This window comes from Artibeus jamaicensis, unplaced genomic scaffold (genome assembly GCF_021234435.1).
Source record: "Artibeus jamaicensis isolate MK-2021 breed Jamaican fruit bat unplaced genomic scaffold, CSHL_Jam_final contig_60, whole genome shotgun sequence".
In the NCBI taxonomy this organism is placed as follows: domain Eukaryota; kingdom Metazoa; phylum Chordata; class Mammalia; order Chiroptera; family Phyllostomidae; genus Artibeus; species Artibeus jamaicensis.
The window spans coordinates 7051524-7069529 of NW_026521900.1; the positions used below are offsets into that span (position 1 = coordinate 7051524).

Consider the following 18006-nt stretch of genomic DNA (forward strand, 5'->3'; position numbering starts at 1 on the left):
ACAGGCAAGAAGGGGCTAGAAAGAAGTATTCCAAGTCATGAAAACCAAAGACCTACAACCAAGATTGCTCTATCCAGCAAAGTTTTCATTTAGAATGGAAGGGCAGATAAAGTGCTTCTTAGATAAGATCAAATTCAAGGAGTTCATCATCACCAAGCCCTTATTATATGAAATGTTTAAGGGACTTATTTAAGAAAAAGAAGATAAAAAAGATGAACAGTGAAAGGACAGCAAATTCACAGTTATTAACAAACCACACCTAAAACAAAAGCAAACTAAGAGGACAGCTAGATCAGGAGCAGACCCATAGAAATGGAGATCACATGGAGGGTTAGCAACAGGGGAGTGGGAGGAGGAGAAGGGGGGAGAAGGTACAGAGAATAAGTAGCATATATGGTAGGTAGAAAATAGATAGGAGGAGGGCAAGAGTAGTATGGAAAATATAGAATCTAAAGAACTTATGACATATGGACATAAACAAAAGGGGGGAATAGTGGGGAAGGGGTATGCAGGGTGGAGGGGAATGAAGGGGGGAATAGGACAACTGTAATGGCATAATCAATAAAATATATTTTTAAACTGATAAAAGCAGATACTACACTTGATCTTAGCCAAAAGGACGAGAAGCGATCAATAAAATATATTTTTTTAAAAAATTAGCCAGACATAATTCTTTAAAAGAATGTCTTTATCATAAAAGAAACTATTACTAAAACCTTTCCAAAACTCTTGCCTTGTTAGTTATGAATTCGCATATTCAAACTAAAAACAACAAAACACACCCACACTTCTTTAAAGTTCAGTAATGTCAACTTCCATTGTCATTCTAATCAACATAGCAAGAAAAAATTCCATTTCTGCACTATAGGAGTATTAACTTAAAATTTCAATTCAAAATTCTTTGCAACAACATGGATGGAACTGGAAAGCATTATGCTGAGTGAAATAGGCCAGGTGCTGAAAGACAAATACCATATGATCTCACCTTTAACAGGAAACTAAACAACAAAATAAACAAGCGAGCAGAAAAAAAAAAAAAACAAAGACACTGAAATAGAGAACAAGGGGATAGTGACCAGAGGGGAGAAGGAAGGGAAATTAAGGGGAAAAAGGGGGAGGGATTTGGAGGAACAAATAGGAAGGACACAGGGAGGAGAACTAAGGGGGGTGGAAATGGGAGGGAGGTGAGGAGCAAGGGGCGGGGGAGGCTGGGTTGGGAAAAATAGACAAAAAACTGTACTTGAAAAATAACTAAATAAAATTAATAAAAAAATTCTATGCCTTTAAAACATATTGCTTGAGGATTTGTTTAGTATAATGTAAAAGCCCTTAAGGCACCTGTTTCAAATGTTTGCCCCTCCCAACACACACAGAAGCCATTATAATCTCTTAGGACAACCTGTCAACCTGCTTTTTGCCCTAGTGACTGTGAAGTGGTGCTCAGTCTCAGTGCAAAGATAATAGGTAAATGTCTTAGCAAATAGTAATATCAGGAACATACTATCTCCAGATCCAGTGCCTCTTGTCATCTGAACTCCTTGGGTCCATCTCGCTTATGACACCACCATTGGAAAAACAGTAGCCAAATCCAGACTTCCCTTGATGTTTCACATTAAATTAATAGCTGATATCACTACCCCTTGTCTGTTGCTAAGTATTGGAACAGCAATTTTATCACATGCTTGGATTGATTAATGAACAATCAATAAGTTGTCAGGGCCACTACAGAAACCATAAACTTAACCTGAACTGAGAAGAAGGCTATAGTCATCAGCACAAGTTGTTTATCCATTTATTACCTCTGTTTGAGGGCTCCAGCACATTAGTCTCTTTGCTTCTTTCTAGGCTGCACTCCAAAGCCCAGATGCTTAACAATCATATGACAAAAGCAGAGTGAGGTGCCTCCTAAGAACATGATAGCTCTTTAGGGCCACCATGAACTAGAGGTGTGTGAATATCATTCCTGTAACCATAACACCTAATGTGTAGCACTGTTCTAAATACTTTAGAAGCATTAAATTCTTTTAATTCTCAGAGCAAATATCTGAGTATGTTTTATTCATTTTATAGATGAGAAGACTCAGGCACAGTTTTAAGTAATTTTTCCAAGCTCCCTCAACTAGTGTAAGTGATAAATACAGGGTATAAATTCAATGCCCAAGCCCTTAAGCACTACTAGGCCTCATATTGATTGTGCCTTCTTAGAGAAAAATAACAGACCTTCCCTTGTTTAAATAATCAGGGTTGAATTGACAGTTTTGCTTTTGACAAACATAATAATAAAAATGATCACCACCGTGATCTGGAAGGGAGGGATTAGATCAGATCATTATACCTAGACGAAACCCCTTAAAAGCAGGACAGACATTAGAAAGTGCTGTAGAAACTTTTTGATAACCACCAACAGATACTGGAAATTTGGAGACTGCAGAAAGCCAATTAATAATTAATATTTCAATGTATATTAACAATATATTTCTAACTACTTTTTGAGGGTAATAAAAAATATTATACAAAATTACCTAAAACTACCATTCTTAGATACTTCTGCCTGATCAGGCTTGGTACTGGTTTGCTTCTGTTTCATGAATAGTGCTTTTTCCTCCCTTCATATCATATTTATTTTATAAATTTATTTTTCTTTCCTTTTCTGCACTTTTATATAGAAAAAGAAGTTATTCAGCAAATACTGTGAACCTCCCAGAGAAAATAACAAAATTGCTTCATGTATACTGAAATCTTAGGGGTCAGGACCACAAGAGCATGAAACCTAACATTACTTATTAAAGCTAAATCACTCCAAAAGAAAGCCCAAGCATAAAAATAAAAAGCCATGTCAAAAATGTTGAACATTTTTAAGGTAACTTTCCTCACTTTCCAAACATAACTTGAAAAATGGTGTGCTCATTATGCTAAGTGATCAACTCAATATAATATTAAGATTAATTTTATATATTTAATAATGTATTTAAATTAGTAGAGTGGAAAACAAAATTTAAATCAATAAGATTTAGACATATATGTAGCCCCTTCCTCAGAAGACTCAGATTTTTTCTCCTAACAACTCAACTCAAAGCGCCAATCAATAAAAACAAGCCTAAAGGCCCTAGATAGGTATCTCCCCTGCCCCTGCACAACTGATCCTCCACAGAGGGCAGAGACCGATGGCCTGTGGTCACAGCCAATCCTTGTAGCTGACTAGCCTGGGTAGATCCTTCCCATTGATCTGCCAAGAGCAACCAAGGCTCAACTACAAGAGGAGGGTGTACTCAGCCCACATGAGAAGGGTGCACCTCAAGGACCCAGTGTGGGTGATAGGGGAGGCTATACCACTAGACCCTACAGGACACCTACTAAATCAGGCCACACTACCAACACACAGAGTCAAAGCAGCTCTACCTAATACATAGAAACAAACACAGGGAGGCTGCCAAAATGAAGAGACAAGGAAACATGGCCCAAATGAAAGAACAGATCAAAGCTCCAGAAAAAGAACTAAACAAAATGGAGATAAGCAATCTATCAGGTGCAGAGTTCAAAACACTGGTTATAAGGATGCTCAAGGAACTTAGTGAGGACCTCAACAGCATAATAAAGATAGAGAACAGGCTGACGGTGACCAGAGGGGAGAAGGAAGGGAATTTCAGGGGAAAAGAGGAAGGGTTTACAGGAACAAGTATAAAGGACACATGGACGAAAACTAGGGGGAGTGGAAATGGGAGGGAACTGGAGAAGGCTGGGTGGGTGAGCTGGGATGGGAGTAAAAGACAGAAAACTGTACTTGAACAACAATTAAAACAAAATTAAAGAAAAAAGACCTAGTCGGAAACAAAGGATACACCAAGTGAAGTAAAGAACAACTTAGAGGGAAAAAATAGTACAGTGGATGAAGCCAACAATCAAATCAATGACTTGGAACATAAGGTAGCACAAAACAACTAATCAGAACAACAAGAAAAAAGAATCCAAAAAAATAAGGAGAGTGTAAGCAGCCTCTGGGACAATTTCGAGCATTCCAACATTTGCATCTTAGTGGTGCCAGAAAAAGAGAAAGAACAAGAAATTGGAAACCTATTTCAAAAAATAATGAATGAAAGCTTCCCTAACTTGATGAAGGAAATAGACATGCAAGTTCAGGAAGCAGAGAGAGTCCCAAACAAGATGGATGCAGAGAGGCCCACTCCAAGACACATCATAATTAAAATGCCAAATGTTAAAGATAAAGAGAAAATCTTAAAAGCACCAAGAGAAAAGAAGTTAGGAACTACAGAGGAGTTTCTATAAGACTGTCAGCTAATTTTTCAAAAGGAACTTTGCAGGCTGGAAGGGATTGGCAAGAAATATTCAAAGTCTTAAAAGGCAGGGAGCTACAGCTAAGGTTAAGCTACCCATCAAAGCTGTCATTTAGAATCAAACAGCAGATAAAGAGCTTCTCAGACAAGAAAAAACTAAAGGAGTTCATCATTACCAAACCATTATTATATAAAATGTTCAAGGGACTTACTTAAGAAAAAGAAGAACGTCAAAACTATGAACAATAAAATGGCAAAAAATGAATCTATTAACAGTTGAATCTACAAAGCAAACTAAGCAAACAGGAAGAACATAGAATCATGGATACAGACACCATTTTGATGGTTGCCAGATGTGATGAGGGTATGTGGGAATGGGTGAAGAGGTGAGGGGATTAAGAAGTACAAATATGTAGTTACAGAATGGTCATGAGGATGTAAAGTACAATATAGGAAATGGAATAGCCAAGGAACTTACAAACATGACCATGGACATGAACAAAGGTGTGGGGATTGCCTGATGGAGTGGAGGATGCTAGCTGGAGAGGGGCAAAGGAGGAAAATTCAGGATAACTGTAATGGCACAGTTAATAAAATATAATTTTTTAAAAAATGGACCCTGCCTGTGTGGGTCAGTTGATTGGAGTGTCATGCCATATACCCAAAGGTTATGGGTTTGATTCCCAGGCAGGGCACATACCTAGATTGTGGGTTTGATTCCAGGTCAGAGAAGGTAGAGAAGGCAACCAATGTTTGCTTCTCACATCAATGTGTTTCTTTCTCTCTCTCTTTCTCTCTCTCTCTCTCCAGTCTTTCTCACTCTCTTTTGCTCTTGCTCTCCCTCTCCCTTTCTCCCTTACTCTCTGTCTAAAAATCAGTAAACATATTCTTGAATGAGGATTTAAAAGAGAGAGAGAATGCTGAAAACTTCCCCAAGAGTTAGCTAAAATTACTGGCTCATTGTAGCTGATTGGTGCATCCATTCCCCCATTCCTTCTCCCTTGCCAGTTGCCATTTATAAGTCATAAAAGGCTAAACACTCCATTTGTTTCCTCGGCCTCTTTTTCAGAAGTCTTTTCTTGGATTCTGGGAAATACTTTTGTCCTCCTATTGAATCAAGGGACAAATGTAGGTGACACTGCTCCTAGCTCACCACTCTTGCCTTGAGATGTATATATAATGCCTGGAGCTACAATAGCAACTTTGGGATGATGGGCATGAAGGTGAGGAGGATTGCAGAGCTATTGGCTCAGGCAAAGTTGAGACTTTAAATGTATGTCAGCAGCCACCTACTTCCAGACTTCCTGCTTGGTGAAGAAAATAAATCCTTGCTTGTTTAAGCCTCTAGTGATCAGATATGCCATTATTTTCAGTAGAAAGTATCACAAACTAATGCATTTAATCTCTAAAAGTTGTACATCAGTGGCTTTACTTTATAGAATAAGGTTAAGTGATCTAAAAGGTAATTTTCTTTATACATTGAGAAAAATAAATCTCTTCTCAAATTTGAACACAACAAACATTAGTATAATTTATCACCTTCACTGACTTAAGGGATATACTTGAGAGTAGTTCTAGGTATACCACTTCAGGCAGTAAATGAATGGTCTGGACGATATGAGTGTTCAGGGTTATGTAGACAAAGAGATGGCTCCTGCTGAGGTGATCAAGGAGAGCTTTAATGAGGAAAGGGGATTACAGCCAAGTTTCCAGGGAAGGCCAGGATCTGGACGGAAGAGAATGCTATCAGGGAAGGGGGTAAGTAAACCAACAATTGAGTGGAAATGTACAAAATATATTCAAAGGACAGACAGTGAGCATGCTGGCTTAACTGGAGTATTAGGATTGTTTTCCATTATGAAAAAGAAGATTGTTAAGAAAGAATGGTACTGTTTGAATATTTTAAAATGATGATGTACTCATGTGTCTGTCACTGGTATAATTAAAAAACACAGCCAAAAAGTTTTTAAAGAAAGAAATACTAGGGCTCAGGAGAGCATCTAGACTCACAGGTACTGAGTCTGTGGCTGGTGGGGCAGTTTGCTGACTCCCAACAGCCATTATTTACTACTCCCTTTTCTCTTTCCCAGCTCCAAAAATAGACAGCAAAAAATCAAGTTCCCAATGCCCCTTGTAGCAAAGGATAGCCATGTGACTCAATTTTAGACAATAAGATGGAAGGGGAAAACTTACTGAGTGACTGGGAAACACTTTATTTTCTGATATGAGATCCCTTTTCCCTCCCTTTCCTTCCCTCTTATCTTGAACATGGTTGAGAAGTTGTGATATCTGGAACTGAGGTAACCATCTCGCAACCATGAGGACACAAGTCTAAGAAAGAAAAAAGCCTGTTCTGAAGAAGGCAGAATTAAGAGATAAAAAGAGTTTGAGTTATTTATGACATTCATCAGCCACTGTCTAAACCTGACACTGCCACACCTCTATATTTGAGACTGATTGTGTCAGTCAATAGGAAAAACTTAATTTTTAAGTCTCATATAAAATTGTGTCTTAGGCTATATTTTTATTCATGTTACTTTGTCATATGGTTTTAATGGCTTTACTTATTTAATATTGTCAACATATCTTCATGTTGTAAGTGGCATTAATTAAGATGAATTCAAAACCTTTATTTAAATTAAATCAATGGAGTGTACTTTTTGAAAAACTAAATCACATCTTGGATTAAACAGTTACTGAACAGAAATGTATTATGCTGCCCTAAGAATTTTATAAATGTATAAAAAGAAAAGAAAGGTAGGCTAAGCTTAACTACTTGTTTCTACAGAAAATCTGGCTAAATGTCATTTTTTGTTTTAAATAGGGGAGAAAATTACTCTTGTTCATATGATATGCCCCATCTCATACCCAATAGAACCATCTAATAATAGAAGCTATGAGAGGATTCTTAGGCTTACTCAGATAAGGGACAAAGGAGAAAAATCAAGTAGGAAATTTTACCATATGAAAAAATACCCTAAAGTTTCTTCTATTGCACTCCCATTTGCATTAGAGTTGATATCCATTGTGGCATAGGGAAACTACACATAGTAAGGAATAAGTTGGCTAAAATCAACAAATCCACTGAGCACTGTTACTCTTTACTCAAAAGAGATATCATTATTGGATCATTATATCTACAACCTATGGATTATATTAACGCATCATGTGTTGTAGAAATCATTTTTACATAGGAGTTCCTCGAGACCTGAATATCATTTCAAAGTTTCCTCTGGAGTAAAAAGATTAAGATTTGAGTGATGAAAATGTCTTGGAAATAGTTAGAGGTGACAATTGCAAAGCATTGTGAATATACTAAGTGCCACTGAAGTATACACTTTTAAATGGTTAATGGTGAATAGGACCTGTTGAGGCATCATAAAGGGTGAGAACTGGATCTGGTCTTTAAGGAAGTTGAAGATCTGAATTTAAAAGAGAGGTAAGAATTGGTGAGATGGTTATAATGAGGGTGGTTTTCAAACTCAAAGTACAACTACAATAACAAATAGATTTTAGTGCAATCCAGTTCATATACACACGTAACAGAAACAAAAGTTCATGAAACAATACTTACCCTTCCCAAGCATAATACACTCTGATTTTTTACTCTATTCTACTCTGAAAGTTTGTCATGATTCATTAAATTGCTCTCACAAAGTGAGTGGAAAACTCCAATGGCTTCAGCTATCAGGTTAAGGGGTTTGGATCTGATGTAGTTATTTTAAGGCAATGGAATTGACAACTAAGGACAAAATTGAGAATCTTTAAGTAGAATTTTAGATTGGGAAAACCTCCACCTTGTAAATAAAGTGATTGTTTTATGATTATATTTGTCATTGAGCTAAAGTTTAAATTGACTTATCTAACATTACATAATTAAGTCAGTATGTGTACTATGTAGTACTGATAGTGCTTTTCTCTTTCAGTTATTTATCATTTAAATCATTGGCAAATTTCCCACAGAACAATTTTCCCTATGTATTAATACACAGGCTTATATTTGTTTATATAAAAATAAATTTCAAGGTATTGCCTGCCCCTTTTTGTAAGAGACACAGATATTCTGAATTTTTATTTTACTGTTGCGAATTCAAATGTTTTTCTTCTTAAGGAAACAGTTGTTTCACTATAAATTAGATGATCCACAATTTACAACAAACTCTCCAAAGATTGTGGCAAGGTAGCTTGATAAAAAGCAGAAAGTGTTCTTATTATTCATTAGAGGCTTTCAGAATCAACTATATAACCATCTGTCCAAAATACTAGAGAAAGAATTTTCAGCTTTGCCTAGAAATGTGCCTTTGAACATTAATATCCCATCATGTTTGACAATATGCCTGAGATTCTCAGTACAAATTCAGAATATAAATTGTTAGAAAAAGATACTATGTGTCTGAGCAGCAAGAGATAAGGAGACAGTCACCTACAAAGGACTTCCCATCAGACTGTCAGCTGGTTTCTCAAAAGAGACCTCACAGGCAAGAAGGGGCTGGAAAGAGGTATTACAAGTCATGAAAGGCAAGGACCTACATCCAAGATTGCTCTATCCAGAAAAACTTTCATTTAGAATGGCAGGGCAGATAAAGTGCTTCTCAGATAAGGTCACGTTCAAGGAGTTCATCATCACCAAGCCCTTATTATATGAAATGTTAAAGGGACTTATCTAAGAAAAAGAAGTTAAAGAAACATGAACAGTGAAAGGACAGCAAACTCACAGTTATTAACAAACCACACCTAAAACAAAAGCAAACTAAAAGGATAGCTAGATCAGGAGCAGAAACATAGAAATGAAGATCTCATGGAGGGTTAGCAACAGGTGGGTGGGAGGAGGAGAAGGGGGGGAGAAGGCACAGAGAATAAGTAGCATAGATGGTGGGGAGAAAATAGACAGAGGGAGGACAACAGTAGTGTAGGAAATATAGAAGCTAAAGAACTTGACACATGGACATGAACTAAAGTGGGGAATGTGTGGGGAGAGGGTGTTCAGGGTAGAGGGGAATGAAGGGGGTAATGGGACAACTGTAGTAGCATAATCAATAAAATATATTAAAAAATTAAAAATTAAAAAAAGATACTGTGTGTCTGGAATTTAGCTATGATCTCTCCCAAAGGTATTCAATTAATTCAGATCAAATTTAATGTCATCAGTGATACAAATGCTTATATTTTAGAAAACACAATACTTTTTGTATTTCAGAGGTAAAAGTATAGGTTGTACCTCAGCTAGCTGTGGATGGAAATCATCAGCTCATTAAGGGAGGAAACAAGCTCCTTTTTAATTTCTGAGAAAAAGTGTTAAAAGTTAGTCTGTGTTATAATTTTAGAACCAAATAGCCAATAATTATACTATCTCCAGGAGGCCAAAATTTTTAACTTGAAAATTTAATTCAGCAAGCAAGGCTCTATGATTGAAGCCGGGGAGAGAGAAGAGGGATAAAAATGCCAGATTTGGCTTTACTGACTTTCTGACTAGTCTATGCCAGAGAACATTCGATCTTTTAACCATATACAAGTTTTTTAAATAATATTAATTTTGTAGCACATTTAGTCCCAAGACAAGTGCAACAATTTTTTGAAAAGCAGCCACCTTACTTGAGCACATACTAGGATACTCAATATATAAATACTGATTTGTTGAAAGCCCACCCAGGATATCTAGTAAGTACATATACTGTCATTCCCTAGATCATTCCCCTCTCTCCGTCTCACACGTGTATGCTTATTGGTCTGAGGCATAAGGTAAATAAATAATTTTTAAAATACACTCAGGAGACTAAAAGCAGACCCATACATATTTAGATACTTAATTTATAACATGCAAAGCACTGCAAAAAAAGTGGAAAAAGAGTGGCCTTTCCCAGAAAACTTGTTAAAGACAACGGGACAGACCTAAAATGGAGTTGCTAAGCCCCATGTCACCAAACTAAAATTTAATTACAGTTTTAGATCTACCAAAAGTAGAATCTTAAACTTGGCAAGCACGAATCTCTTGATTAGCATCAGTTAAGTAATCTGCCTGATAACCCCATACCATCCCCTATAAAGAAAGAAACTTTGCCATAACCAATTCAGTTACAACTTCCTGGTTCTTGTTCCATCCACCTACAAAATCTCTTCCCTTGCATAGCTCTTCAGAGCTCCTTCCTATCTTCTAGATTGGATGCTGTCCCGTTCTTGGATCACTGAATAAAGGTAATGAGATCTTTAAAAGTTAGTTGAATTTGTTCTTTAACAAATGGCTCTGTGTTAAATGAATATCCATCTGGGAAAAAATACAACCTGACCACTATCTCTTTTCATACACATGCATACAAATTTATTCTTGTTACGTTTATAGAGCTAAACATGAAAGATAAAAACAACAAGAATTCCAGAAGATAAACAGGAAAATATCATCATGACCTTGGTATAAGTAATATTTCTTAAACAGGAAACAAAAGGCACTAATCTAAACAAAAAAATTATTCATCAAAAAAACCACCAAGCAGGACTCTGGACTCGGATTGAAGACAGAAGTTTGAATCTTAGCGCCACAGTCGACTAGCTATGGAAGTTTGGATGCTACTGCCATAGTGTGAAACTTCTCCAAATTTAAATTAATAAAGAATGATATGAGAACTAGATCTCCATTATGATGGCCTAGGTAAACACAGCTTGCCTCCTTGCACAACTGCATCAAAATTACAACTAAACTATAGAACAAACACTCAGAACCAGCAGAAATCAAGTTGAATGGAAGTCTGACAACTATGGAACTAAAGAAACCACATCAATCTAGGCTGGCAGGAGGGGTAGAGACTCTTAACAGGCTGGTCCCATACCCAAATGTGGTGGATAAAAATTCAGGAGTGATATCTCAGGAGTGAGGGGTCCCAGCTCTACACCAGGCCCCCCCAGCCCAGGATTCTAGTGCCAGGAAGATAAGTAACCACAAATTCTGGCTGCAAAAAACCAGCAGGGATTGAGTCAGTGGAAGAAACTGCTTGACTACCAAGAAGTTCCTCTTAAAGAACCCACACACAGACTTACTCAGACTTACTTCCTCTGAGCTCCAGCACCAGGGTAGCAACTTGAAGGACACCAGTGGCATGGAGGGGAGAACTGAAGTGTGTGGCATCAAGGCAGGAGCTGGGGGACAGCTTTCTCCCAGACAGAAAGAAGACAGAGGCCATTTTCTTTTTTCTGAACTCCTTCCCCTGCAGAACCACAGAGCTAGCAGGAGGGTGCCATATATGAGACTCCATCAACCTGGCTAACACTGTTTGCCCTACCCTGAAGATCTCTTGAGGCCCTGTGCCACCCAATTTATGAGCCCACCCAAGCTCCAAGCTCATTAATATTGACTTTTCCATATGAACGGCTAGCAGTGGCTCATGCTTCAAAACTTCCTAAATCCTCTCAAACAAGCAAGAGCCAGCCTCAGGGAGCCCCCAACTCCCATACCTCTTACTAAGTGGCCCCAGGCACAGCACTAGCAGCAGCCAGCCTAGGTTCACAGCTTGGCTTCACCTGAGAACCTCCAAGCCCAGCACAAGTAGCCTGTATCTGCATATTGCTTCATAGCTCACGCAGACTGGTCCCAGGCCAAACACAGGTGGTGGCTGACCTTGGCCTGCACCACCTGGGAATCTCTAGAGCCTGCACACCCAGTGAACAGTTACATACAATGTCAGAACACCACCACCCTGCCCCTGCACCACTGACCATCCACATATGGCAGAGATTGGTAGTCAGTAGTCACAGCCAGTCCTTGTAGCTGACTGGCCTGGGTAAATCCCTCCCAAGAGCAACCAAAGTTCAACTACAAGACGAGAGTGTACTCAGCCCACATGAGAAGGGTGCACCTCAACTACCCAGTGTGGGTAATAGGGGAGGCTATACCACTAGACCCTACAGGACACCTACTAAATCAGCCACACTACCAACACACAGAGTCAAAGAAATTCTACCTAATACATAGAAACAAACACAGGGAGGCTGCCAAAATGAGGAGACAAGGAAACATGGCCCAAATGAAAGAACAGATCAAAGCTCCAGAAAAAGAACTAAACAAAATGGAGATAAGCAATCTATCAGGTGCAGAGTTCAAAACACTGGTTATAAAGATGCTCAAGGAACTTAGTGAGGACCTCAACAACATAATATCCAGTCAGAAACAAAGGATGCACTAAGTGAAATGAACAATTTACAGAGAAACAACAATAGCGTGGATGAAGCCAAAATCAAATCAATGATTTGGAACACAAGGTAGCACAAAACAACCAATCAGAACAACAAAAAGAAAAAAGAATTTTAAAAAATGATCATTACGTAAGCAGCCTCTGGGACAACTTCAAGTGTTCCAATATTTGCATCACAGGGGTGCCAGAAAAATAAAGAACAGGAAATTGGAAATCTATTTGAAAAGACAGTGAAAGAAAACTTCCCTAATTTGGTGAAGGAAATAGATATGCAAGTCTAGGAAGCACAGAGAGTCCAAAACAAGATGGATGCAGAGAGGCCCACTCTAAGACATATCATAATTAAAATGCCAAAAGTGAAAGATGAAGAGAGAATCTTAAAAGCACCAAGAAAAAAGAAGTTAGGAACTACAGGGGAGTTCCTATAAGACTGTCAGCTGATTTCTCAAAAGGAACTTTGCAGGCTAGAAGGAAAAGCAAGAATATACAACCAACATTACTCTATTCAGCAAAGTTACTATTTAGAATCAAAAGGCAGATAAAGAGCTTCCCAGACAAGAAAAAGCTGAAGGAGTTCATCATCACCAAACCATTATTATGTGAAATGTTAAAGGGACTTATTTAAGAAAAGAAGATCAAAACTATGAACAACAAAATGGCAATAAAAACATATCTATCAACAATTGAATCTAAAAAACAAACTAAGCAAACAATCATAACAGAAACAGGATCATAGATATAAAGAATGGTTTGATGGCAGCCAGACAGGAGAGGGGATTGGGGAATAGGTTAAAAGGTGACAGGATTAAGAAGCACAAATTGGTAGTTACAGAATACTCAGGGAGATTTAAAGTGTAGTATAAAAAATAGCAAAGTCAAAGAACATATGTGAATGACCCATGGACATGGACATAGATGTGGGGATTGCCTGAGAGAGTTGGGAGTGCTGAGTAGAAGGGGGCAAAGGGAGCAAACTGGGGAAATTGGGACAATTGTAATAGCATAATCAATACAATGTATTTTTAAAAACCATCATCAAGATGAAGCTAGGGAATGTTATTTAAGTGAAATAAGTCAGAGAAAGATAAATATCATGTGATTTCACTTACATGTGGAATCTAAACAACAATATAAATGAACAAAAAAAAATAGAAACAGATTCAACACATAGATACACAGAATATAGTCATGGTTTCCAGAGAGGACAGTTTAGAGGGAGGCTGAAAAAGGTGAAGGGATGAGAAATACAGACTGGTAGTTACAAAATAATCATGGGAATGTTAAGTATAGCATAGGGAATAATTTTAATAATATTGTAATTATTATGTATGATGCCAGGTGGGTTGTGAAAATATTGGGGGAAACACTTAGTAAAGTATATGATTGTCTGACCATTATGCTGTACACCTGAAACTAATACAAATAATATTGAATATAAAATGTAAATGAAAAATAAAATTAAAAAATAAATAGATAAGTACTCTTATAAGTAACAACAACAAAAGCACCATCAAGAGAGTGAAAAGGCCAAGCACAGACTAGAAGATATTTGCAACACAATATAACTGACAAGCAAGTCATATCCAAAATCTATATAGGACTCCTAGAAATCACTAAGAAAAAGGCAGGCAACACAGTATAAAGTTAGACACAAGACAGATACTACACAAAAGAGAATATCCAAATTACTAATAAATATGTAAATCCAGACTAGAACTACAGAGTTGCATTACGTCCACTGATCAAAATAAAAAAAAATTGAAAGACTAACAACATCAAGTGTTAGAAAGAATATGGAACAAGAGGGACATAAAATGCTGGTGGGAATTTAAATTGCTATAAATACGTTCACAGCATCTAGTAAAGATGAACACCTGAGTACCACATAATCTAGCAATTGCACCATGAGACATAAACAAGAATAGTCACAGAAACCTATTGTTGATAACCCCAAACAAATCAAATCTCTGTCAAGGTTAAATGTGTGTATGAATGGTGTCATACTAATGCAATGGAATACTACACAAATTACATCTACAGTCAGCCGCATGAAAAAAATTTCACAAACATAATATTGAGCTAAAAACAAAGCCAGTCATAAAAGAGAAAACACTGGACATTTCCATTGACATCAAGTTCAAAAGCAAACAAACCCTAACTATAGTGATAGCAGCCAGTATAGTGCTTACCTCTGGAAAGCAGGAAAAGTCAGCAAATGCTAAGGTTGCCACATAAAATACAAGATGTTCAGTTAGATTTTAATTTCAGATAAACAAGTAATCTTTTAGGATAAGTAGGTCCCATGCAATATCTGGGATATGTGCTTTTCTTTGCTGAATCTGACTTTAGTCAAGGGGGATGCTTTCAGAATGCTGGCAATATTTTTATTTCTTGATATTCCTTCTATGATCATCCATTGTGCATTCTTCTATATGTGTTGTACTTCACAATAAAAAAAAGTTTTGAAAAAATGCTCAATATCGCTAGCCATCGGGGGCATGCAAATTAAAACCACAATGAGATATCACCTGACACTTGTCAGAATAGCTATCATTAACAAATTAACAAAACAACAAGTGCTGGCAAGGTTGTAGAAAAAAGGGAATGCTAGTACACTGTTGGTGGGAATGCAGACAGGTGCGGCTACTGTGGAAAACAGTATAGAATTTCCTCAAAAAACTAAAAATGGATCTGCCTTTTGACCCAGTGAGTCCACTGCTGAGAATATACCCTAAAAATCCTGAAATACCAATTCAAAAGAGATTATGCACCCCAGTGTTCATAGCAGCACAATTTGCAATAGCCAAGTGTTGGAAACAGCCTAAGTGCCCATCAGTAAATGAGCAGATTAAAAAAAACTGGTAAATTTACACAATAAAGTACTATGGAGCAGAAAGAAAGAAGGAACTCATACCCTTCAAGACAGTGTGGATGGAACTGGAGAGCATTATGCTAAATTAAATAAGCCAGGCAGTAAAAGACAAATACCATGTGATCCCACCTATGAGAGGAATTTAATAGACAAAATAAATAAGCAAAAGAGAACCAGAGACATAGAACCATGTGACAGACTAACAGCTGTAAGAGGGGAGGAAGGAATTGAAGGAAGGTGAAGGGACTAGTCAAAGAACATATATGAAGGGCCCATTGACATGGACAATGCTGTGGGGATTGAATACAGAAGTGGAGGATGGGCTGGGTGGAGGTAGCAAAGGGGGAAAAAGTGAGACAACTGTAATAATATAAACAATAAAATACTTTTTTTAAAAAGAAACTGCCATATAAAAGCAAAAGTACACTCAGTACAACCTTGCAGATTTTAAAATGTCTTATCCACCACTTTTTTCCCTTCCCACTCTTAATCACTGCATGTGAGAGCTGTGGTACTTGCACAGGAGGTAGGCATTGGTAATTTGAAGTGTTGCTGGGCACAAAGCTGTGGGCTCTGCTTTCAATTTTTATTACAATTACTTTTACACAGCATGCTTCTTTACTTCTGGAATCTTTTTTTTATGCTCTGCCTTTCAGGGGTCTTTCTTATTTGTGTGGCTGGCTTAATCTTACCAAAAGGCAATGCTAGGCCGTAAGACCATCCTCTTACAATCAGCCATGAAATGCACAAACCAGTGTTCAAGAAGCAAGTTGGAGTGGTCAGCCTCCCTGTAGGTTTTGGAATGCAGTGGGCTGAAGCTACAAAGATAACTTGTACTTTAGAGCCCACAACTTAGATTCAGACATTGTTCATAATCCGTAAAATCAAATGCTTCAATCTGGCACCTGCTTTCTAAACTTACCAGAGGTTTACACAAATACGTTGAATGTCTCCATCTAGTTCACTGTCATCCATATGTTACCTACCTTCTTCCTACAGACACAACTGGAAAACCCAAGTAGAGATTAGTAACCAGTGTGAACAAAAGCCTGAGTCAATTTTCTGCTGTTGTTTAAATCATGCTATTTATTGGCAAAAGTCTTTTCATGCTCAGGAATTTTTATGTTGTTGTGTTGTGTTGTTTTGTTTTATACCTTCATCATTCTTATTTTAAAATGAACTCTTCCAAATTCTAAATAAAGATAAACTCATCCAGGTTAGGGTGTCATCTCTTTATAAAGGAACCCTTACCCATCTGGGCCCTACCAGCCTTGGGAGTGCCAGGTTTCTTCATCTTAGTAACAAAAACTATATTTACCTGTTTCACACAGGGCTGTGTGAACAGGTTGCCTGGAAGAAACCCAGCTTCATCACTGAGACTGCATAGCCTTGGCCAGTGCCTCAGTTTCCTCAACTGTAAAATGGGAATAAAAACAGTACCTAATACAAAGAGATGTTGAGAGCATCAAATACTATGTAAGGTGATTAAAGCACAGCGCTTTCACACATCTTAAGCGCTCGCACATGATTGTTATCACTACCATTTACTACCTTCAAGGGTCCTCCCTCCTTAAGGACTCTAGTTATGTATCTAACATAGGTAAGAAAAGCATCCAGCAGCAGTTGAAGAGATGGAGGAAGCGGAAGCAGAGAGTAAGGGATTCCACCAACCCTCAAAGTTTGGTCCAAGTTGCACCCAATTCACAGAAGGCGAAGCAGCAGGAAGAGATCTACAGTAGGGGTGGGGGAGATGGCCACACCTAGGACCCCAGACCTCAGCTGCGACTCCTGACCTAGGGCGCCCTCACTACTCACGTTGCGGTTGAAGCCGTAGCCAGGCAGCAGCGGCAGGGCCATGGCTCTGAGTGTCTGAGGGACAAGGGTCTCAGAGGAAAGGGGCTAGCAAGCAGCGGCCGCAGCGCGGCCTGCCGCTTTGTTTGACACCCCTCTACCGCCACCACGTTACCTAGAGACAGGAGGCGACGTCACGGAAGAGGGTGGGGCTGCAGCGGCGCGGGGTGGGGGGGGGGCCTCTGGGAGGGGCTGGAGTGGGCGGGGCTAAGCGCGTTGCTCAGCACAAGCACTTCACCCTTCTCCCTCTTGCCCCGGTACCGTCCCCCGGGGCTTAAATCTGCAAAAGCTTTGTGCAAACACAAAGAAAACTACACCGTTCTCCAGCCCCGCCGCTTTCTAGCTTAATCGCTTTATAGAGCTCAAAGCCTTTTGCGGACTTCAGCTCCTTAGAATCTTGCCACTACATTTTTTCCATTTGGTTACTAAATTTAGTTCAAATACACAGAGAAGTGCAGAAAATCATATGAGACCCGTGTGCTCTCAGAAATGTAACACCAGTAAATGTTACATTTCCATCAGTTTTTATTTTGTAATTAAAACTTTCCAGATGAATTCAAAGCCAAACATATCTCATCCGTCCCTCCCGGCCTCTCCTCTCCTCCCCATTCAGCGGTAACCGCTATCCTCGGCCCTTCCACAGTCTGTTCTATACTTGCAGTAAACATTTATAAGGTGCTCATTCCTGATCCAATCAGGGTGGCCAAGGGCGGGGGTGGGTGACACAAAACACTGCCTCTGTCACACCGAAGACGGCAGGCCAGGAGCTTCCTCAATTCTCCCCACACCTACAGCTAATTCTTCCCTGAGT

General features: G+C 38.5%; 1 protein-coding gene and 1 pseudogene across 2 annotated transcripts in view; both read right to left on the minus strand.

Moving 5' to 3' along the window:
- The window catches only part of EFHC2 (EF-hand domain containing 2), a 248066-nt gene extending 230785 nt beyond the window's left edge, over positions 1–17281 (minus strand). For both annotated transcript variants that reach the window (XM_037168130.2, XM_037168129.2), the window contains exon 1: positions 17160–17281. In XM_037168130.2, the coding sequence (XP_037024025.2) occupies positions 17160–17201 (42 nt within the window). In that variant the 5' untranslated portion in view covers positions 17202–17281. The remainder of the gene's footprint in view (positions 1–17159) is intronic.
- On the minus strand, positions 527–631 carry LOC119065937 (uncharacterized; annotated as a pseudogene).
- Positions 17282–18006: the final 725 nt, after the last annotated feature.